The sequence below is a fragment of the Erpetoichthys calabaricus genome, chromosome 16, assembly GCF_900747795.2.
Source record: "Erpetoichthys calabaricus chromosome 16, fErpCal1.3, whole genome shotgun sequence".
Classification (NCBI taxonomy): domain Eukaryota; kingdom Metazoa; phylum Chordata; class Cladistia; order Polypteriformes; family Polypteridae; genus Erpetoichthys; species Erpetoichthys calabaricus.
The window spans coordinates 31,915,684-31,940,798 of record NC_041409.2 but is presented as its reverse complement, the minus strand read 5'-3'; the positions used below and the strand labels follow the sequence as shown (position 1 = coordinate 31,940,798).

The window sequence follows — 25,115 nt, the reverse complement described above, 5'->3', positions numbered from 1 at the left end:
CAGTTATCATAATGTAAAGGCTGATTTATACTTCTGCATCGAGACTATGCCACAGTCTGTGTCACCTATAGCCTGTCTACAACGTGGCCTGATGCACACCTCCTCAAAAATATGGCTCTGTGTCACGTTGATGTGAAACCGATGCAGACCCCTAGGATTCTGATTGGCCAAGTTTGGTAACGATGTATTTCCAGAAACAAGTTTCCATTTGTCTTCTGGTTTGAAAGTCGTGGAATACATGAAAAAGTGAAAAAATGTGAAGGACAAGTGCATTCTCCTACAGAAAACAATGTGTAGCAAGTGGAGCGGTAATCCTGGAGGGCAAACACTGCCTGAATTTTAATGGGTCGATTGTTTTTCTTGCGTGCTACAAACACCAACAACTAACATTCAGGTGTGTGACTACGATGCAGTGTAACACAGAAGTACAAACTGCTTTCGACGCCGCATTGCCCTGGCATAGTCTTGATGCAAAAACATAAATCGGCCTTTATGTGTGCAAACACACTTGAGAGCAGACATGAACACACCAAAGTGGAAAGATGAGATGTCACATCTGCAGCAAGAGATGCAGAAAAGAAGTCCAGTTTGCAAGAAAAAAAAAAAAAAAGGAAGTTATGGCATGGAATTAAAATTAAAAATGAACTGAAAGACATGCAGAAGTGAAGGATGAGAACATGATATTGATTGGGAAACTACACTCAAAAGGAGGAAATTGGCTATCTTGGCGGCATGCAAAAACAAGACAAAATAACTATTTTTATGAACATTAGATATTCCTGAAAATTTCCAGCTGCCCTGGAGTAGGCTTTACACTAAGCTGGGCTATAACATGTGGATGCTTGGGCCTCTTAAAGGGTGAAGAAGAAGAAGAAAAAAAAAACTGCAGCTCTATGTGCGATATGATGTTTGTTTTAGAAACAATTTACACCAATGCCGTGCATCTGGCCCTGCTTATTCATAGCTCCTAGTTGCCAGTAATGTAACATTGCCTCGTTATCAAAAAGTCATAAAAGTGTCCAGTCAACCAAGCTTTTAACTTCATTTACAAGAGTGCTTCAACCTGTCAATATTATCTACCAGTGTGTTCTATCAAGCCAGCAATCTAACATTAAATACAGCCTCACAGTAATATGTAAATGTTTTGATTGGCCACAAAGCTGCAAGAAGCAGAATCCTAAAAAACATCATCTTAGAAAGAAGGATCCAAAATCTAAACATGCTAATCTAACATTCAGAAGGACACTTACCAGTAAGTGACAAACTGAACTCAACTGTCAGTCTGTAACTGTGACGGTGCAAGTTGATTCCATGCACCTATTTGCCTTTGGGAGCCTCTTGAACACACAACTGTGAATAATGTAACCAAGCCTGAGCCAGGCAAACGAGGACACATACATCCGGACAAGGGATAGGTGCAAAGGTCAAAAAGTGCTTTTATTTAAAAAAAAAAATAAAAAAAAAAAATCAGAAAACAAAAGTGTGCATCAGTGAAGAGCAATCTTCTTGTAAATAAATAATCCATAAAACAAATATGTGGAGGTGAAAAGTACGATAAATAAATATCCATAAATCATGGTTAAAATTCTGTAGCAGGAAATTGTCCTTTAAAACCCCCCGAGTTCAGGTGTGTCCCTTTAAATCTGACGTCTCCTCTACTTCCCCTGCACGGAACCCTGCAGTAGAGGACATGCCTAAATGACAGGCACAGCCAACAGTCTTCTACAGTTTTGGGTCCCTGACATCTCTTGGAACCCAGAAAGGTGCCACACCGAACCTCATCTCTTCTAGGCTCGCATCCCTGTTGCCGCCTGTCGTGCCCCGCCAAGCCTCCCCGACTCCTGCTGCATTCAAACGACTGACGCAGAAGAGCCACTTAACCAACAGGTCACCCCTGAGTGTCGGCCGCATGCATCCACCCCCCAAACTGCCTGCCTCTGATCTCTCTTTCGCACTTGCTCTGTCCCCTTCCTGCCTGTTTCTCTCCATTTAACCTCCATACTTTCTGTCTTTTCATTTTTTCTTCTGATCCCCCTCTTGTCCCGTGCAGGCTCTTTTTATAACCGGCTACTCTAATGGGGTGCAGGTGTGATGGCGCCGCTCCCTCCGAGGCAATAATGAGGCATTTGACTCTTGTTCGCAATTAGCCAGGCACCCTCATCTGTCCCTGGAGTGAATCGCGTTTGTACATACCTGCACCTGATTTGAGCCTGCACTTTTGCGGGGTGTGGTTATTTGTTTAAAATTATCCTGACGCCATAGACCACCTATGACAGCAACACTTACATTTGAAAAAAGATAAATGTACACTTCATAAAGGTCTACACACATCTTTATCTAGGGTGGTAGAGTGATACAGTGCCCAGTCAGCATTTGTGTATCTGGCAGGTTCACTCCATGTGGTTATGTTTTATTTCTTCTAGGGACAGTGGCTTCTTTCCACATTCCAAAAATATGCCGATTAGGGTGGCCAACAGTGTGCCTTGCAATCAACTAAATGTAAGTTGGTACCTACTTAATTTCCTAATATATGCTTTATCAGCACACGACCCTGTCATATCCAGTTTGTTTTTTTAACCACATGATCCAAACACACGTGGATTAGGATGACTAGGGACCAGAATGTGTGGCTGAGTGATGTGTGCCTTGTGGTTTGTACAAGTGCATAAGCTCAGATTCTTACATGACCAGCAAATTAGATTATGTGTGATCAGTGTATGTGTAGATCGATATAATCAGCATAAAACAAGACCAACAAAACTGGTGCCATCAAACTGGTCCAGCTACCAGTAGCACAGAGCTATATAAAGCAGACCTAGCGACGGTTTCTAGTTTTATTAAATTTTCAACTTGTGCTGTCTTCTAGCAATGTGACCATATCCCTAAAATGAGACAGCAAAACTAAATCTCAACATGCATGTCTTTGGGAATGTTAAAAGCAATACTCCAAGGACCACAGGCCTTGAATTTCATTGGGGCATAATGGGAATCCCACTTTATTCAAAAATCCTGTTTGGTCTAATTTACTAAAGCTAATACATCTTGCTACTCTTTTAAGAAAACAAAATAAAATGATCTTGTTTTTTGCCAATTTTATCCCACAACCCTGTTAATTCAGCAGTATGAGCAAATTAAACCGAGTTACAACTTTTTAAACTTGGAGCATCTTGGAGTGTTAGTAAAATGGATTACCAATGTAATCTTGATGAGGGATTGAAGACTATGAATTCAGTGTCTCAAAGTAATGGATGTTTCTGCAATTGCACATCCTTCTATCAATCTTCTAACCCATTTTTCCAGTTAATGGTTATAATGAGCTAGTACAGATTCAAGCATCACTAAGCATTAGGTGGAAATCAAAATTGGATGGGGCACTCCTCCAACGCAGAGCACTCTTATACATGAGCCTACAGAGATACCAGTTTGCCTAATCTGGATGTTTTGGGATGTGGGAAGAAAACCAAAACACTTTGAGGAAAACCTATCTTAGCACATGGAGAATGAACAGACTCTGTGCAGGCAGGGCCAGACACATTTACAGCAAAGAAAAACTGAGACAAGTTTCAAGACAAATGGCTATCTCTTTGCCTTGGCACATTTACTAAATCAGCTTCCCTATGGCCTCTTTACACTTGGCATTGTACCGAATGTAATTTAGGTATATTACTTTGACAATTGGAATCAAGATGCGCCTCAAGTGTCCTCATCATATTTAGAGAGAGATCTGATGTGACCTTCTCTGTGTAAAGTGCAAATCAACTTCTGTGTAAAATATCACCTTAAGACCTTGTGATATTAGAGGACTTTCCAGTTTTTTTCCAGTGTAGCCTTCTTTGCATAATCTAAGCCAGCTGGACACAGACAGTGAAGTCGATTATCTAACATGACATACCCAATGACTGAGACCAACTAGTCTGTGAATGGCCAGGATAAAATCAAACACGTTTCATTTTCTCTTTAGTCACAGGGGCGGCTCTGTGTGCCAATGAGCTGAATTGCAATGAATGCTTATCCGGAAGTTCAATGCGTAGAATGTTGCAATCAGGAATATGAACCACGGATGTCTTTCTTTTGTGTTGCATTTTACATACTCAAACAGAATGGAAAAAAGAAAAAAAAAAAGAACACAGAGACTGCAACTGAACTTGCTACACCTGTTAACCCTTCACTCAGTGACGGTACAGCCCTGGCTCCGTCAAGCAGGACAGGGACTGTGGACTTCACAAACAGAAGAGAAGCTAGTCTCTCTGATGTCTTTTACACACCATGACAAAAGGAAAAAAAATGAGAAAAATGAGCCAAGATTGCTGCTGAACTCACCCAGCTCTGTTAGGCAGCATGCTATTGGCTGACAGAAAAAAGGGCAAGCACAACTACACTAGAAGATATGCCGCTCAGTCGGTAAATATGACATGGGGTGTGACTTTCAGTTGTATAAATTGACATGGTGTAACGACTGTGGTCAGCAAATGTGATATGCTGCATGACAAAAAGTTGCATACTGTGACAGGACTGTTTACATGACTTCTAGTCAGATGGTATGTCAAACGTGACCATTACAGCTGCTAATCTTGTGGCCTGAGTCTGATAACACTGCACAACAACGTTTTGCTTCTTGAACACTGTTGGGTGTTTCTTATAGATTTTTGGGTGCTGATCACGAATATCACAAACATACTGTTTCAGAGGAATCTTCAGTTTTGTCTTGATTTTTTCTTATATTTGTATCCAAACATCACGATATATCCCTCCAGATCAGAGAATGTCCAGTTCCATTGCCTCAAAACACCATTCACGTCTACAGTTATTTCCAGTTTCAAATAAAAACTAACAGCGTCAGATACCTGGTGGTGGGGGGGGGGGGGTGGTAGTATGTATCGTGATTGTGACTGAGAGAATAAAAGTGAAAAGAAAAAAAACGGTAACTTTTATAAGCACTATAAAAGTACACCGTCTGTTACAGACACAAACCAAATGTTTGTGTGTACTGTATAATATTAACAAAAAGAGCAGCTCACTACTGAAAAACGGCAAATATAGGAGGTAGTGAGGATCGAACCGGGAACAAGTCAGCAAATCTTACTGCTACGCCACGGATGCTGTTATATCGTCCTTGAACCTTTTATGAAAGTGTTTATTTGATCTTTGGACTTCAGGCTTCACATTATACAGTTTATACCAGCATTTTGTCATTTACTACTAAAATATGAAAAACGTTTCTGTTTTAACAATGTGTTTACACAGATTATTGTAGAAACAGAACACACATGAAATGCATTTGTTCCAAATAACGATCTATTATTTCAACTCTAAAACTCTAGCACTTCACTTCCAGATAATCAAGGCATGAGCTGGGAGAACTTTGTGCACGTTCTGTGGCGGTGGGAGATGGAATAGCAGGCTGCTTGCTGCTTGTCTTTATCGGCACATTTACAGGACAAAAGACGCAGAGGGAGAGGTGCGATGGGATTTAAGGAGGGCCAGATCTACGAGTTTTTTCGTGGCTCTGGTAATTCTAGTGTTAAGAAGAATTTATAGGTTCAACAAGTTCAGGAGCAATCACTGCTCTCCTGGTACATAAAGCACAAGACATCAGATGGACAAGCATCTCTTCTGTCTGTGAGGTTCAAAACATCTGTATTCCTTATTACTTGTAGCTGCATTATATGTATTTTACTTCAAGATGAGTGCTTATTGGTGTTCAGCTATAATACACAGAGAACCCACAGTGAAAGGAGCAGACCAGTCAGAGTGAGTTGCTGAGCCCGTCACATTATGTGACTGGGCTTCATGTGAGCATGCCACCAACTGCAGTCATCTCACTAAGAAGTCTATGAATGTGACAGTCCCAGAATGTGACATGGCTGTTATGTGCTTGTTGTATGTGGATGGAAAATACGTCTCCATTTACACTTTTGTTAAATGTGGCCGTTGTCTGTGACAGCTTCGGAATCTGGCCTGAGAGTTCCAATTGCAGGCGCATTTACACAGTTTTTAAGGTAGTCAAGTGCTATCAGATGGTAGCTGGGTCAACAAAAACACATTTTAATGGTAGGTGTAAAAGAAGACCTTTATGTTAATGTACAAATAAAACATACATTCAAATTGTCCACATTTGCCAGACATTCATTTAGCTAAGCTCATAAGGCATCTTAAAGTATGACAGAGATCAGTCAAATGATTTAATTTCTTAATACGTTACTGGTAGTACATATTTGTAGGCCTGTGCAGTTGTGAGGCTACTAAAACAGTTGATTTCATTGCTAAAAATGAATTATCAAGCACTAAACATTTGGGGATGGATTCAATTTTAGGCCTGTGCAGTGTTGTATTAAAAGAGTGAAATATAACCAAAGAACATACAACATGTGCTTGAATTTGGTCTCAATGATGTAAGACATCATCACAGTAATTAATGCAGCAAGTCCTGTTTTGAGGCAAATTGTGAAGGAGTCCACAGGCATAAGCAACAACAAATGTCTGATCACTTCTATAAGGAATCTTGAAGACTACGCAATAAAGACTTTCAGAAAGCAATTCAGAAATTACAGAGTGTTTTTCAACTGAGAAGTCTGATTTCACAAAAGCCAGTCTTGGGAAAAAAAGGAGGGGTGGCAGACATTACAAAGATTTAAGCGTCACTTGTTTTTGACATTTGAAAATTTAATTTGACTTATCCATTACATGTTAACCAACCGCTGTCTCTATGTACTGATGTAAACATAAATCTCATAACAACAATGGTCATAAATATTGCCTAACGTTAAATCTGATTTGAAAAGCATATCATTAGAAAAGCAGCTTTAGGGTGATTGTAAATGAGATGTTCAAGATTAAAGTGTGACCTTGGCCTTTACTAATTTAAGTGGCACTGATGTAATATTAGTCTGATTTTGTTGGTATAGACTTTAAGTCATTATTTTTTAAAACACTGAGCAGAGTACATTTGGTATGATAAAAATGGTAATATAAATGACAATTACTTCATTCTTTATATAACCATACTGAAATCCCCACAAAAATGTAAAATCCCCTGTATTTGCATCTATATGTGGGAATTCCCCCATCAAAAAGGAATTTCAGGCCCTGTCTGCGGCAACACCCTTTGGGTTGGGTGCCAATTAATGTATGAAAGTTTTAGCTACTAAAACACCACATATCAGGCCACAGAGCTTAGGTCAGAATGGAGTGTTAATAAGAACAGCAGCACTTGGCCAAATTGTTTTCCTGCTCACATAATGTATATGTTTGTGACATACCTTGGAGGTGATGTATGTGATGAGAGAGAGAGGTGGAATTAAATGAAGACAAGTTTGCCTTTAGGCCAACCACAGAACAACTGGTTTAGCATTTGGCCTTTTGGGAAGCACAATTTGTAAAGGTATAAACATTACAATGCATTTTTGGGTATAAACAATATGTTGGTATTATTCTTTATTTGGAAGACATCTTTATCCAAATCGCTGTACAGAAAAATCTAAACTCACATAACAAATTTGAACGATGACCTAGAAATTTTAAAGTTAAAAGAAGGTATCAATATAAAAATTATGAAAATTTTAAAAATGAATAAAACTCAGCTTGCACAAACCTTACAAAATGTGTCCCAGATTTCAACATTTATTGTTATAAGGCTGTGATGTAAACACTTATATGTAGCTTTATAAGTACAGTAAAAATACAAGAAAAGTAAGCAAAATTATTCTTATAACCAAAGTTTTTTAGTATCCAGAATTAAGGAAATTGTTATATTGCTCCCATTATACATGTGTCATCTGTCCAATAAAGTGAACACAGCATGAATCTAAACCAAAGTAAGTTTTTTTTTTTTTTTTTTACATATTGTAAACCATCACTATACTTTAGACAGTTGAAGGGGGTGCTAGCTCTTCTTCTCTAAGGCTCATCATGGTCTCCCAGTATGGCAAACAGACAAATAAAGCTGATCTCACATTACTCAACTTCCAGATTTGCTGACTGTTGTTGCTAATTTCATCCCCGGGCCGTGTCAGTTCCCAGCACTGAAAGTCTAATTCGGTTTCTGTGTTCCGACTTTCCAGCACAATGCAAGCTCGCCCTTTTCAGGCAGAGCTGGTGCTATATGAGGGAATAACAGGTCTTCAAGTTTAGCCGCAATCTTATCACCTTTTTCCTATTCTTCCAGGGTACATAAAACACAAGATATTAGACAGACAAGCTTCTCTTGTTTGATTTTCTCGTGGTCAATTGCAGGGTATTTCATGCTTGGCGACTGCCCTTCACAGAAGCATCCTGCCAGTTGCCCCAGACTCGCAAAATTATGTAGATGAAGGCTATGACTGAAAATCACTGTAAAGTCATCTAATGTGACAGGGGCTTAAAATGGCTGAGTAATAGCAGTACTGATGACCCTCTACTGCATCTCTCCAATTCTCCATATATTTTTTATAAAGTGCTTGATTTAATATTTCATAAAAGCAAGGATTTTGCTTACATTAATTGGGAAATAAGTCCAATACACCAGCAACAAGAAATGGGAGACACTGACCATAAGTTGGAGAAAGTGGTGCATTTTCAAATAATTCCACATAATGCATTATAACAAATTTAAATCATTTTCCATCTAGTTCAGGTAGTAAAATGAAAGCGTGTAACTACAGTAAGAAAATAACTGTGATATCGTGAGCATGTGTTTTAGCATACATACTGTAAGTACATTCATTTCTGCAGTAAAATGTGCAAGAATTTCTAAAAGTTGGAAGATTTCGATGCACTGTTTGGTAGATAATGAAAGAATGTGCTGTATTTTGTGGATGGGAGCCTTATCTGTATGTAGCATTGGTCAGCAGAACCTGCAAATAACTCACTGAACAATCTAATTGGTAAGAACAGAGCTAGACCACATAAATGCATATACAGCACTGGTCAGTAGAAATAGCTCATTGAATGAGCTAAATGGGCAGGACAGACCCAAACACATCCATGGCATTGGTCAGAGTAAAGTGTGGGTATATAAGGCTTGTCAGGAAGTCTCAAAGCCAGAAGCCCCGTCAGCACAGATATGACGTCAACTCTGTGCCACGAAGTATGCCTTCTTACTCCACCAAAAGTATGGAATGCAATCGTCTTAGACCTTACTGAAGAACTGTAAGACAACTGCATGGTTCCAGTGGCTTCTCTTTGGATGTAGGCATGTATACAATCATTATACTGAAATGAGAATTGGGACAAGCTGACAGAGATGGGATTAGATTCATACCTAGTGGCATGGATCGTGGACTATCTTAAAGACAGACCTCAGTATGTGCGTCTTGGGAACTGCACGTCTGACATTGTGGTCAGCAACACAGGAGCGCCACAGGGGACTGTACTTTCTCCGGTCCTGTTCAGCCTATATACATCGGACTTCCAATACAACTCGGAGTCCTGCCATGTGCAAAAGTTCACTGATGACACTGCTATCGTGGGCTGCATCAGGAATGGGCTGGAGGAGGAGTATAGGGACCTAATCAAGGACTTTGTTAAATGGTGCAACTCAAACCACCTACACCTGAACACCAGCAAAACCAAGGAGCTGGTGGTGGATTTTAGGAGGACCAGACCCCTCATGGACCCCGTGATCATCAGAGGTGACTGTGTGCAGATGGTGCAGACCTATAAATATCTGGGAGTGCAGCTGGATGATAAATTAGACTGGACTGCCAATACTGATGCTCTGTGTAAGAAAGGACAGAGCCGACTATACTTCCTTAGAAGGCTGGCGTCCTTCAACATCTGCAATAAGATGCTGCAGATGTTCTATCAGACAGCTGTGGCAAGCGCCCTCTTCTACGCGGTGGTGTGCTGGGGAGGCAGTATTAAGAGGAAAGACGCCTCACGCCTGGACAAACTGGTGAGGAAGGCAGGCTCTATTGTTGGCATGGAGCTGGACAGTTTAACATCTGTGGCAGAGCGAAGGGCGCTCAGCAGGCTCCTATCAATTATGGAGAATCCACTGCATCCACTAAATAGTATCATCTCCAGAAAGAAGAGCAGCTTCAGCGACAGACTGCTGTCACTGTCCTGCTCCACTGACAGATTGAGGAGATCGTTCCTCCCCCAAACTATGCGACTCTTCAATTCCACCCGGGGGGGGGGGGGTAAACATTAACATTTAACATTATACAAAGTTATTGTCTGTTTTTTCACCTGCATTATTATCTTTCTTTAATTTAATATTATTTATTGTATCAGTATGCTGCTGCTGGAGAATGTGAAGGAAGGAAGGAAGGAAGGAAGGAAGGAAGGAAGGAAGGAAGGAAGGAAGGAAGTATCTATCTATCTATCTATCTATCTATCTATCTATCTATCTATCTATCATTTTAAAGCAAATTAAAGAGATCCTGTTTCTCATCTTAGTATTTCCACTTTGGTTAGTGAATGGATTGTATACAGGTTTAAAACACATCCCCCCTGTTGGATACAAAGGGGTGCACAGCTTGTGGTGAAGTAAGAGCAGGAATAAGATGATGTTAGTTGCTCTAGCGCCAGATTATTCCCAAATGGGAGAAATTGTCACAAGTATAGTACGGCATTGTTCAGTATTGCATAGATTGAATGAGGGAAAAAGCCTCCTGAGATTTTTGAACTATACTGTGTTGTGTGCTGGTGAGCTCAGAGTCATGCTCATAGCGTTGGGTACAGAGGATTGACCAACATTTTGGAGAGGCAGTGTCACCATTACAGATTTTCCTCCACAAAAATTGCAGGCGTTCACTCTATGCAACAGGGTGAGTGTCTCAATAACCAAGAATGACTTTTGCGGTACTGGAGTAGGTGGAACCAGTTCTGCTGGTTTGGATATCTTGTGAGGAGGAGGTAAACTGCCAACAGCATATTGGTGTAATGTTTATTTGTTTTAATTATTACCAACTTTTAATGCTATGTGTTCTTTCTTCACCGTTCTGGGTTTTGACATAACATCTTTGCATCTTTCCCCTCACCGTTTTGTTTATCATGGATGATATCAATTCATTACTTAGTTGCTGTGGTGTGTTTTTGGGGGTCTCAGTCGGTGACACATTAGTCTGACAGGTTAATCGGTATAGTTCACTCCCAGGTATCCAAGATTATGGATAAACTCCCTCAAAATGCAGTGTGCGATTATTATTGGTTAGCCTTTCCTAGTACTTGAACTTTAGCTTTATCTTTTGACTTCAATTTAGGGTTTTGTTTGGCCTTAATGAACATGCATTTTAACTTGCTGGTTTCAACCCTTGCCTACTTATTTTGAACACCTCCTGGACCAGTCCCATTTAAAAACGTGCTTTCTCCATCTGTGGTAGTATATCGACCTGCTCGACTGAAAATTCCAGGAGGTGGAGCAGAAAGTCTGTTTGGCCCTACTCAGTTACTGGAAAAAGCAATTGGAAAAATGAGATGAGAAATACCGTGTGCCAGAAATATAAAAAGAAAAAAAATTTGGTGGGATATAGTAGAATTAAAAAAAAATATTCCTTTGTCTGTAAAAGCAGATGAGCAATGAGACAAAAGAAAAGCCAGTAAAAACAGCACTCTCTTGGGGCTCCCCAACTACAAACCACAACAAATGTCTTACCCTTCCGGCACAGACTTCTGCCGCCAGTGCGAGCTACCCCCTGAGCCAGTGTCACTGGAATAAGAAAGACTACTTGGAGAATTTCGGCAGTGTGGCGTCCTTCCCACAGTCACAGAAGAACCAAAAGTGTAGTTGTTTTCTGAGCTGGGAGAGAACCTGACGTGGGGAGAAGATGGAGAAATGAGGAGCTTGGATACCAGTCAATGTGGTCTAGAGACCCTTGATTAGCAAATGTAAGATTTTTACAGTTAGGCTGCGTATTTACTCATGAAATGTGTCACAGTTACATTAGGACAGGCAGAATGTGGCACTTTTGTAATACACGTATAGAAAAATGTGCTCTTCCAAAGAATTCTGATACAACTAAATAATGTATAAACCTCAGATATCAAAGGCATGACTGAAATTCATGGTGCAGAAATGTTTTTCATCAAGGTTAACATCTGGATTTAATTAAACTAAAAATGACACAAAACACCAATATGGTTTACTTGTGGGCAGCAGTGCTGGCTCAGTAAGAATCATGCGGTACTGGTAGAGGAAAATATTCTGTTTTCACACCACACCAAATGCTAAATAATGTAACAGAAATGAGAAAAAAAAATGGTCAAAAACAGTTACAATTCAGACCGAGTCAGACATAATACTAAAACGTGCCCTGCCTTCAGCTGGTACTCCCTGTGTGTCTTTCATTTAAACAACCAAATTTAAACATGCCAGTCTTTAACTACAGCTGACCAACCTTTTTGGGTCCAGAGGCCGTCCATCACTGGAGACACTACGTGGGATGATGGCTCCACGTTCAACCGGTTGGCTTTTCCCCATACTGCCTCCAAGAGACACTGCGCGGCTGGGCGTAGCCACCTGGCCCTGTGGAGGTGACCCCAAAGACTGCTGCGGGCTTGAGGCAGTACGCTGCCATTTGTTGTTGTTGCGGAATGGAAATTTGTATTCGTATGGAACTCCTTCATTGTTTGCCTTGTACTCAACAACTGGCATACGAGACAGCTCGGTGCAGCCCCTGAAAAGGAAAAAAGCGACAGTTACCACAATCTTATCTACCAAAGTGATGCTTACATTATGCCTACCCAAGAGTATGCTGCAGCTGAATAAGCTAGAGGAAAGGAAAACTGTAAAAGTTGTTAACAGTGGAATTTCACCATGTTGAAAGTATTTGTAGGCATAGCTAGAACAGGCATATTAATTGCATTATAATAAGCAATACCTAAAATATATATGGATTAACTGATTGATTGATAGCTGAGGAAGACAATTTTTCTTCAAGTATTCCAAAATAATTTAGGCCACCTTGAAAGCAGAAGGAACTTGAAAATGCATGGGTAATGGTATAAGAAGCAACCATCATCAACAATAAGATGAAAAGAGCACAAAGATGACTACTGTACTGTGTAACTAGAGCTGCCGATATTTTTAGGAGTATGCCCCAGAAATCACACCTTTAACCAAAAGCAGTATTAACTTCTTCTCTTCACAGAGATAAAAAGAGTTGAAAGATCTAATACAGTATAGACTGTCAATTTTTTGATCTTAGCCGATTTAATTTTATTTGATATCACTTACATGAACATCAAAATTCTTACTTGGATTTACTCTCAACTTAAAAGCAAGCAGCTACAAACAAAAAAGGAACTAGAAAAATGACATATGTATGCACACTATCACATCTATAGGTTCCCCACATAGGACACCTAGCTATGTTTAGAATAAGAATTAGAGATATAAATACAGGACTGCTATACATGGACACGTATTGTACGTGTGTGCACATATAGAGTAGTGTGCTACTTTAGGCATTTCTATGTGTTAAATGTCAAATTCTAGATATGGTCATCACAAAATATTCTATAAATTAAATAAATAGCACACTACTTATACAGTACAATTCTGAGTCTACAATAAGAAAGTGCACCAAATTCAGAAAGTCCCTGTCTACAAGTAAAAAAAAAAAGACTTAGACTTCCTAATGAATCAATTGGTTTAGTTTTAACAGAAGGCCACATTAATAAACATATTAATTGGAATCATCCAGTTTTTGTAAGCAATTACATATTAATATTAATGAAGCTCCTGAGCAGCAAGCTGGGCTGTTAAGTGTTAGTGTAAGCCAGGACTTGGAATGTGCCTTCTCACAGCACTGTAGAAATCACTACACTTCTGTCTATATGGTGATGTTACATTTTAACATGACATACAGACGCATAGTATGAGATGTTGATAACAAAAAGCTAAGTAGCTGAAATGTAAGGAAGAATGAATTTGGGAAATCTTGACAGTCACACCTGTGATAAATACAGTATGGTGTACAATATGCAATATAGGGAGAAAGCTGTCAGCTTTTCAGTTCCAGTACTCACATGTTTTGATGCATGTTGTGGAATATAGGGGCATTGTCGTCCCCTTGAACCCTCAGATGACACGTCAGACATGGTACAAGTCAGTCCAATATTTTATTTATTTTGTAATAATAATGTGCAACAAGCACCTCCAGTCCATAACACTCCAGTAACAAATAATCCAATACAATACCAACTCCTTCACTCCTCCCAGCAGCTCTGTCGCACTCCCTCCCAACTCCGGCTCACTGCTGGGATCTCCCACAATCCTTTTATAGTCCATGACCCGGAAGTGCTTCTGATCCTTCAGTCCATGTGATTACCCAGCACTTCCGGGTCAGGTGAAAACTCCTTTTCTTCATCCCGGAAGTACATCATTTCTTCTGTCGCTGTGACTAACACATACTTCCGGGTTATAGGGCAGGTAGCAGTCCCCGGGCCTCCCTGTAGTGACCCCTGACGGTCCCCATGGTATCCAGCAGGGCTGTGAAGGGAAACTCCAAGGTCCATGATGTCCTGCTGGAACCCGGGGCATCTCCATGTCACAGGGAGGGCTCCACCTGGCGGCTTGGGGGTATTGGCCAGGATAAGCTGCCGGTCATAGTCCACAATGTCAAAGAATGTTAATTAAGTATTGTGTGCATGTTAATATCTAATATATATATATATATATATATATATATATATATATATATACACACACACACACATACATACAGTGGAACCTCGGGTCATGAACGTCTTTGAACACGTACAAATCGGGTTACAACCAAAAAGTTTGCCAAACTTTTGCATCTGTTCACGACCACACATTCGCTTGACGAACAAGCCAGTTTCCCTTCCGGTTTGTATGTGCTGATGATTTCCGCACATGTTGCATTGTTCTCGGTCAGACATGCGTGCTTGTACGTCCATGCGTGCTTTCGCTGTGAACTCTTTGTGCTCTATTTCGTTTCCCTTCCAGTTTGTACGCGCCAATATGTTCCTCACGTGTTCAGTCTCTCCCTGTGCATTGTTCTCGGCGTGCTTTCGCTGTGAACTCTTTGTGCTCTACAGTATTTCATGTGCTTTTGCATTAATTTTGCAGTTAGCTATGGCTTCTAAGCAAGTGAAGAGTGGTGAGAAGAAAAGTTTGAAGAAAATTTAAATCAAATTAAAGAAAGAAATTATTGAAAAGTATGAGCGTGGCGTTCGTGTTACTGATCTTGCTGCCGAGTACAAGAAGTCAAAATCTATGATTTCGACTATTCTAAAGCAGAAAGAGGACATTAAAGCAGCTGATGTTGCAAAAGGAGTTACAGTGTTAACCAAGCAGAGGCCTCAAGTGCTGGAAGAGGTAGAAAAACTGTTGCTGGTGTGGCTGAATAAGAAGCAACTTGCAGGGGATAGCGTAAGCGAGGCGATGTTATGCGAGAAAGCCAGGAAGATTCATGGCGATTTGCTGCAAAACTATCCTACGAGTGGCTAGTTCTTCCGCCTCACTTTCTTCATGGCAGAACTCAACTCATGCAAGGCTAGTTTACTTGGTTGTTTATGGTTAGTTTTTGTATAAATTAAGGATTTTTCAAATGTTCATGTTTTTCCCTGTGCTTAAAACTAATTAAAAAAAAGTGTTTACAGCAATCGGGTCGTAAGGCTATTAGCATGAACTCCTGCAATGTTACTGTCTTGGTTGTTTATGGTTGGTTTTTAAATAAAGTTCGGATTTGTTCAAATGTTCCTTTTTTTCCCTGTGCTTAAAACTCATTAAAAAAAACTGTTTACAGTGAGTGGTTCGTAAGGTGAACTCTTGCAATGTTAGTTTTCTCAGTGTTATTCAATTTTTTACATTTAGTTTACTATTACGCTGTGCATTCTATGGTATAATTAACTATTTGTGCTTAAAAATCTTTAAAAAAAAAAAAGTATATTTACATACAGTTTGTATGGTCTGGAACGGATTAATTGTATTTACATACAATCCTATGGGGGAAATTACTTTGGGTCACGACCAAATCGGGTTATGACCAGAGTTTTGGAATGAATTACGGTCGTGACCCGAGGTTCCACTGTTTGTATGTATGTATGTATATATGTGTATATATATATATATATATATATATATATATATATATATATATATATATATATACACACACACACAAACATACACACCCAGTCATTCCAGTTTTCTGAAATTTAAGCAGCTAACTGGTAACTGTTAAACTGCCAGAGGTTTTTAGAAAAAAAAAAAAAAAGTTTAGGTTACAAAGCTAAAAAATAATGTAATTTTCATTTATACTAAAAAGCTGTTTTTAAGAAACAAGCACTGGGTTAACAGCATTTCTGCAGCAATGGAAGTTAATGAAGCCTTGAACGCTGATGCAAACAATCTGAGGGTGTAGCAACACCATTTGGTCATGCAGTCCCTTTCTATAGACAGAGGGTTTATAAGGAATCCACATAAGCTGGGACACCTGGAGGAATTTTTTTTCTTTAACTTTCAAGGTCTCATTAATTTCCACTGCTACTGAAAAACTGTAAGTTGTTAATGCTCTTACTTGTTTCCATGAAAAAGGCCCTTTTGTAGAATTCTGAAAAATAACATTATTGCTTTAGTTTTTGGAAACCTAAACCTTTTTTAAGGTTCTGGCAGTTTACAGCTTACTTTGGTACCATTTTAGGTTAGTCACTGGACTTGAACTGCTTAAATTCTAACAAACTATAAAAACTGGAATGTTCTTAACCGGTAATAAGCACATATATATATATGTATATATATATATATATATGTATATATATATATATATATATATACACACAGTACTGTGCAAAAGTTTTAGGCAGGTGTGAAAAAATGCTGTAAACAAAGAATGCTTTCAAAAATGGAAGTGTTAATCATTTATTTTCATCAATCAACAAAATGCAGTGAATGAACAAAAGAGAAATCTAAATCAAATCAATATTTGGTGTGACCACCCTTTGCCTTCAAAACAGCATCAATTCTTCTAGGTACACTTGCACACAGTTTTTGAAGGAACTCGGCTGGTAGGTTGTTTCAAACATCTTGGAGAACTAACCACAGATCTTCTGTGGATGTAGGCTTCCTCACATTCTTCTGTCTCTTCATGTAATCCCAGACACACTCGATGATGTTGAGATCAGGGCTCTGTGGGGGCCATACCATCACTTCCAGGACTTCTTGTTCTTCTTTACGCTGAAGATAGTTCTTAATGACTTTGGCTGTATGTTTGGGGTCGTTGTCCTGCTGCAGAATAAACTTGGGGCCAATCATACGCCTCCCTGATGGTATTGCATGATGGATAAGTATCTGCCTGTATTTCTCAGCATTGACAACACCATTAATCCTGACCAAATCTCCAACTCCATTTGCAGAAATGCAGCCCCAAACGTTCAAGGAACCTCCACCATGCTTCACTGTTGCCTGCAGACACTCATTATTGTACCGTTCTCCAGCCCTTCGACGAACAAACTGCCTTCTGCTACAGCCAAACATTTCAAATTTTGTCTCATCAGTCCAGAGCACCTGTTGCCATTTTTCTGCACCACAGTTCCTATGTTTTCGTGCATACTTGAGTCGCTTGGCCTTGTTTCCACATTGGAGATATGGCTTTTTGGCTGCAACTCTTCCATGAAGACCACTTCTGGCCAGACTTCTCCGGACAGTAGATGGGTGTACCTGGGTCCCACTGGTTTCTGCCAGTTCTGAGTTGATGGCACTGCTGGACATCTTCTGATTTCGAAGGGTAATAAGCTTGATGTGTCTTTCATCTGCTGCACTAAGTTTCCTTGGCCGACCACTGCGTCTACGATCCTCAACATTGCCCTTTTCTTTGTGCTTCTTCAAAAGAGCTTGAACAGCACATCTTGAAACCCCAGTCTGCTTTGAAATCTTTGTCTGGGAGAGACCTTGCTGATGCAGTAGAACTACCTTGTGTCTTGTTGCTGTGCTCAATCATGCCATGACATGAAACTGTCTTCCACAACCTCACCTTGGTAGTTGAGTTTGGCTGTTCCTCACCCAGTTTTAAGCCTCCTACACAGCTGTTTCTGTTTCAGTTAATGACTGTGTTTCAACCTACGTGTGACATTGATGATCATTAGCACCTGTTTGGTAGAATTGGTTGATCATACACCTGACTAGAATCCTACAAAATCCCTGACTTTGTACAAGTGTACCTATAAGAATTGATGCTGGTTTGAAGGCAAAAGATAGTAACACCAAATATTGATTTGATTTAGATTTTTGTTTTGTTCGCTCACTTTGCATTTTGTAAATTGATAACAACAAACAATCATTATTTATATTTCTGAAAGCATTCTTTGTTTACAGCATTTTTTCACACCTGCCTAAAACTTTTGCACAGTACTATAATATATATATATATATATATATATATATATATATATATATATATATATATATATACATACATACATACATACATACAGTACACTGTAAATCTAGAGAGAGGGAGAAATAGTATTACCCTGAAACAATATAGTTAATCACAGGGCTAAATGAAAAATGTTGGTAAATGAAAAAACTGAAGCTAGATGTAGAAGTCTATAAATATAATTTCTCCATTAAATTCCTTACATCAGTGGTACTGTAACTCTGGAAAGATTTCACATCACTGGTTAAAACGCCAGTGGCATATTGAGGCAATTTGTTATTACAATTGCTATACTCAAAGTCTAAAGTTCATTTCACCAGATCTTACTTTATCTCTGTTTGTTTATGTGGTATTTCAAAGACTAAGAAGCTGTCAGTTATTGTAATTTACCTACAGAGCCACTGTGGTTTAAAGGCAAACCACTTGTCTGTCTCCAAAGACAGTTCTTCACTGCAGCAAGTCTTGCATGTAAAACAGCATTGCACATCTTGTAGAAAACCAAGAAGCTGTGTCCAAGTTATAATTTGTGATATTTGTTGGGGCATTATGCCTATTATTGAACATGAGCTCTATGGAGGAATTTTAATTTAAGTTAATCAGTGTCCTTAGAATTTGAAATTGACCAGTTAAATTGAACAGACAGGAAATATAGTCCCAAGAATGGCACATCCCTGTTGTTGGACTTGAACCCCAGCCATTGTGCTGTTGGACTGACTACAGAAGCTCACCCAAGGCAGAATTTCATCTTACTGTTACTGTACAGTAACAGGCTAGAAAGTCAAACACTACTGACACCACTGAACTCATTCACTAGTGTCTCCAGGAAAGGTCAACCTTATTTTTAAACCATTATCACCAAGGTTGAGTTTTCACTAGTGCTTACAGCTTGTTGGCTGTCTTGAATGAAACTGCAGCATAAACAGTGATGTTCTATTTATTGATTAAATGGCAGTCAACACAATCAATAAATCAATTTCCGGAAACTAGCTGGGCATTTGACTCTAATCAAGGTAAAAGCCTCTCCTTTAACCCAGTCCAGAATTTGGAGAGCACTAGAGACATGATGCATCTGTATGTCCATGAGACTCACCCTTGTATAATTTTACACTCATCATTACAACACTAGGCATCTGTGAACAGTAAATGTGATCACAGGTCTGAGAAGAGGCCTGAAACTTGTGCTGAACATAGTTAGTTTGATCTTTGCTTGTTCAATATTTTACCAAGGCTTTGGTTTCCAGTGGCCATTAATCAGAATCAGAGGTCTTTTGTTTATATGTGTGTGTGTGTGTATGTAGCAGTCTGCTCTGTTCATGCTCAACCACAGCTACTAGATGGCGCATGAGTACACTTTTAAATTTTGTTGGTGCTAGCATGTGCCCCACTTCTCACTACAAAGAAGATGTTGTGCTAATGACACAAATAAAGAGACATAACATTGAAACAAAGCAAACGCCATGGCTCAACAACATGGAAGTGAAACACCTCAGCAACGGAGGGCAAAGATTGAAGTTTTCACTAAAAACATTGTCTATCTGGAGGTATTTTCGTGAGACAAAGATTTTTAGGACTCATGTGCCAGTGATATGGCTAAGATATGGTTTCGCCGGTGTGTTCTTATGAAAGCCAGTGGGGCAGCAAGCACAAGGTGGGTCCACGTCCTCTGCCCTGAGTAATTCTTAAGAGTTTAGCTGACACCTCTCAAAGTTCATGAATATAGTAAAACTGCTAAGGAGTCTTCATGGTTGTTTTTTGGCCCGAAGATCACACTCAGCTACATTTTAATATCTGAGAGCTACAGGTATTTTTTCGGTGAATATGCCATGAGAGAGCTTACTGTATATGACATCCCTACTTTACCAGCAACAAAAGAACTGTGAATTTGCTGTATAGATTCCAAAAGACAGTTAGATGCTCTGATGTTTTGGAAGAGAACTAAGAAGCCATTCTTTAGTGAGAGTCTATATGGTGATTAAGTAAGGTCTCTGCCTAGGGCTTTTCAGGAGAACAGTTGTTTACTAAAGTTGTTACACTAGACATTAGTTTGTTTACCAAAGAAAGATTACACCAAACTCAAAAGATAAAAAAAACTAAAGCAAAACTAGGATCAAAACCTCAATTTTATGTTTACTTCAGCACAAGTTTATCTCAGAGTATTTAATAAGGTTCACACTACTAACTGTGTGACGCCATCTTTTCATGCGACATTCACAAAGCCGCACACCACACAGTGTGTTTTTACATGCCTGAGAATGCACAATGCCGAAGATGACATCACCATGTGAATTTCCCCTTGGGGATTAATAAAGTACTAGCCGACCCGCAGAGTAGTATACGCCGCATAATTATTTATTGATGGGTGAACACTTCCTGAAAGACACAGTTGTCCAAATGGGGTGGGTTTGAGGATACGACTGTGAGTGAATGAAAAGATGGAACTCTGGAGAGAGCAACATACAATTGTCCATGACTGAAAACTGGTTTTGGCAGATACAGGCATATCTTTTTGAAAGTTTGGCCCTGTGCCTTATTAATTGTCATTGCAAAGGCTAATCTAACAGGAAATTGTCTGCGTGTCAAAGTAAAAGGCAAATTTGAATCTGATGGGGTCAGGGAAATCCAGGTAATAAGGACAGTTTGTGAGGTAGCAGCTGCGATAGTTTTACACTCCAGTACATTGTGGTGAATGCTGGTAACAGTCAGTCTAGTGCCATCACAGAGACTTCTTGCTGGCATGAGGTTTCTGAGAAGCATGACGACTGAACCAATTTTAATTTTGAGTTTATGCGGAGGCATGCCAGTAGGAGTAAGACTGCTAAGAAATTCTTCGGGGAATGAAGGACGTTCTCGGAAGTGAATGGTGATAGTAGCTGGAAGTATTTGGGACATCACCACAATTTCTGCCTCGCCACCATAAACTCTGGAAGTATTCATGTAGTCAGCGTATTGTTGAGCAGACTGTATGACTTATGCTTCCATGACTAAGAACAACGGACAGCACATCGCCGAAGTTATCGCAATGTTAGGAAACAAAGGTTACAGCCATGTTGCGAAGTTCAAGAGCAACAGTTTCGTCGATGACATTTTTCCAGAAATATCCGACTGATAGAAAGAAACAGTTATGTGATGCAGGAATTTGTATAACCTTGAAAGAAGAGTTGTTTCCATGAAATACATGTGAAGCGGTGGCCATGTTAAGAAAATTAACAGTCAAAATGGATCAGAGGTGCATGTGGACTGTAGCACAGACCAAAGCGACTCAGGATGTGTTTGGTGAGGAGTTGGGGGCGGGCACATGAGCAGGCAGTGTGCATGCCTCGAGAGCGATGGTGGACACGGGAGGAGGGTTAGAGTTGGTGGGCGGGGCTCGGTCGTGCATACCCCATGGTCGGGCGACTTGGTCGATTTTCTATATATATATATATATATAGATGTATCTATCTATCAAAATAACAAAATATCAATTGTTGGTAAAAATTAATGGCATGCTCTAACTATTGGTAAATGTCAGAAACTAATTAGTGAGGCTTTCCAGACATGATGCCTGATTCGATGGAACAAAAAATAAATAAAAAAACAAATAAATAATTAAATAAATTTAAAAATCACACAGCTTATCTATGCATTAAAACAATTTCCTCTGCAAGCTTCCATTATTCAATGTTCTTCACCTAACTTGGTTAATCCATATTGGAAATTGAGTTAGCTTAAAACTGGATCAGTGCTTTCAAACTCTGCATGCTTAAAATCTGGAATGGGAGAATGGCCTTTGTCCTTCTCATAAGGAGTGTAACCATCTAATGGGAAAACACATTCTCTACTATAACTAATTATGAAAAGTAAAATTATAGCAATTGAAATGGACAGGCCACAAACAGTCACATGGATAACATTTTCGTTTGGTTACTGAACAGCTGAACATCTCTTGATTTAATATTCAGTGATATTCATTAAAAAAGAAATCACTGCATAAACAAGGGGTGGTAAAAATGCATACCTGTGTATAATTTATATTACTGTATTGTAACTAACTGTGATGCCCAAAGGATTGTTCTTTCAGTTATTATGAACGGCTTGTAAAGAATGGCTACTCACAATTTGACCTTGAGAACAAAGTGACAGTGCTAACTAAGGTGAGACTGTATAAACACAGACACCAAGACAGTGAGACTGACAGTGCTAGCACATGACAAGGAGCATTTGATAAGACAGGTCTTCAGGCATGCACATGAGAAGCAACATCCATCCATCCATTCATTAAAAAACAAACATCTTTCAAGTGTCAGTACCATAAGATTTCATACCTGCGTGGGGTGGAATCTTCATGGGGAGGAATGATGACCACTTTAACAGTCACTGAAGTCCGTAAAAGATCAATCATCTGCTCATGGGATAGTGTTGCAACCGCCACCTTGCATATCTCAACCAAGCGGCTTCCCTGTCGGAGCCCAGCCTGCCATGCGTAGCCATAAGGCTCTACTTCAGCCACAATGCCTTCATAGTTGACGTGGAAGCCCAGCTGACCAAGCCCATTTCGTCTTAGTGTCATTTCAACTGTCTCACAGCCTTTTGTAAGGAACTGAAACAAAATACCAATTTTTAGTAGTGCATTCACATTAATACACACAGCTTGAATTTGTGCTGTAAATCTGGGCAATACAGACCACCTATCCATCCTTTTGTTAACCATTCTGAAAATATCTAAAATGGAGGTCACTGTACTAAATAAACATATCTCAGTACAAATGGTTAAAGATACCTACTAAAATGGCCATGACCTGAGTTCAGCTTAAATTAATTAGATATTCAGTGTTGACCCTCAGCAAGACAGCAATGCATTTTTTTTTTTAAAACTACCAGTTTAACTGGCATTCTCTGAACAAAAAAAAACAGATTACTCAAATCATAAATTTCCTCAAGATGTATCTATCCTAGTAAGAGTATGCACATACATTAAACAGGTTCCATAGAAATAGAAAGTTTATTAATCAATATTTACACTCACTTTTTTATTCTGGTTAGAATGCAAAGGGTGCCAAGTCACATACTCAGACCAAGACAATCGGACTTAAATGCATGCCTTTGTGTAAGAGCCAATCTTAAAAAGTTAATATTAATGTTAATATTCACATAAGTGCTTGTTTAATTTTGAACAGAATACCAGTTTCACAGTTATTTATCCCGGTATGCTAACATGTAATAGAACTTTCTTATTGATTTCTATTATAACACTAAAATTTGGCAAGTCAGGAAATTGCCTCTCTGCTACAAGCATGGACTGTTATTTTAGCCTTTAAACTGAAAAATGGCATTCAGTTTTCTGACTGCTTTATAAACTTTGTAAGAATGTATGAACATTTGTCCTGACCAAAGTCCTGCAAGTACAGAATTGGAACTTAAAGAAATGCAATAAGATACCTAAGCTTTAAACATCTGAAACAAGAACTTTTCCTTTTCCTTGTAATACAAGTTTTTCTCTTTATTTTTTCTGTGAATTGTCTTTGCTTTGTAATTTACTAAAACAATTAAAAGAAAGATACATGGACAGTGGGATTATTTCAACATGTGTGTCACACTATTGCCTGAATCTTTCTATGATGTAAGCTGAAGGTGCAGAATTTTTACAACTTTGGACAAATGCAGATACTCTTTGTACTGTGTGGAAATCACACCCGTAAGGATAAAAAGCTGAAACGTCAGGACTCACAGCACTTAGGGCATCATATATTTGACGCTGGGTCCAAGGTCATTGTTATTTTTAAATAGAGCTCTGCTCTTCACAAATGTCATTACCTTGACCTAAAAAAATTCATGCTTCCAGAGTCGGTTTTATTTTTCAACTAGCTATTTTACCTGGCTTCATCCAGAAGATAAAAGATTAAATTTATGTTTCATATGTAAAATAAATAAAGAGCAGATCTGACACTTATGACCTCCTCATCACGGGAGAAAGACATACAGTATATTTTATTATTACCGGTATTATTATCTATTGCTTTTGAACTATCAAGCCCATGTGAAATTTCACTGTGAAATTAAGTGTAAGATTTAGTCAAACAGAAGCAACAATTTATAGAATAGTAACAATAATTATCTCAATAGTTCAGTAATAACACTGAAATGTTATGGGGCATGTTGAATGAACCACAGTCATAATGTAGAACTTAATTGCTGACAGACAAATGAGGAGTGAGCGACACACACACCCTCCTCCCTTCGACATCGCTCACACACCAGCCATCTCAAAAGGCTCAAGCATGGATCTTGTCATATGTGCTCCATCTGATTGCTTGTCATTTGTCCTAGACAGAAACTGAATAGGACCCTTTTTTGTTGGTTATAAAATGAGCGTTCAGGAGAGAGAGAATTGATTTTTCACACAATCAACTGCTAAAGAATTTAAGGGTCACACATAAAAATATTGTTCTTTTTCAGCACACTTGAATACAGTAATTAATGAGAATTTTTAAATATTTAACATAAATGTGCAAAATTGATCTTATTTAGTTATGCAATCATTTCTTGTTCTTTTTAAATAAAAATCATGATTAATGTGTTCTTAAGCTATTGGGGTTAAAAAGGTACAGAGGTCCAGAGAAAACAACAGCTTTTAGTACAGATTTCTCAAGGATTACTCTGGGAAGGTGTTATAGTTATTTAGGACTGATATCCCCACATATGCATCCCATCTTATCTTCTGCATGCTCAGAATGTGAAATTACGCAGAATTACTACCAATTCACACTTAGGGTTATGTAATTTTGTGTGCTACTTCCGCATGTCATTTGG

General features: G+C 39.0%; 1 protein-coding gene across 8 annotated transcripts in view; it reads right to left on the bottom strand.

Annotated features, from left to right (window-relative positions):
- The window catches only part of sipa1l1 (signal-induced proliferation-associated 1 like 1), a 309,330-nt gene that overhangs the window by 80,950 nt on the left and 203,265 nt on the right, over window positions 1–25,115 (bottom strand). For 7 of the 8 annotated variants that reach the window (XM_051920056.1, XM_051920059.1, XM_051920058.1 and 4 more), the window contains 3 exons: window positions 22,631–22,905; window positions 12,318–12,596; window positions 11,576–11,731 (listed from right to left, as the gene is read on the bottom strand). In XM_051920056.1, coding sequence (XP_051776016.1) covers window positions 11,576–11,731; window positions 12,318–12,596; window positions 22,631–22,905 — 710 coding nt within the window. The remainder of the gene's footprint in view (window positions 1–11,575; window positions 11,732–12,317; window positions 12,597–22,630; window positions 22,906–25,115) is intronic. The other variant, XM_051920060.1, reaches the window with a different exon arrangement.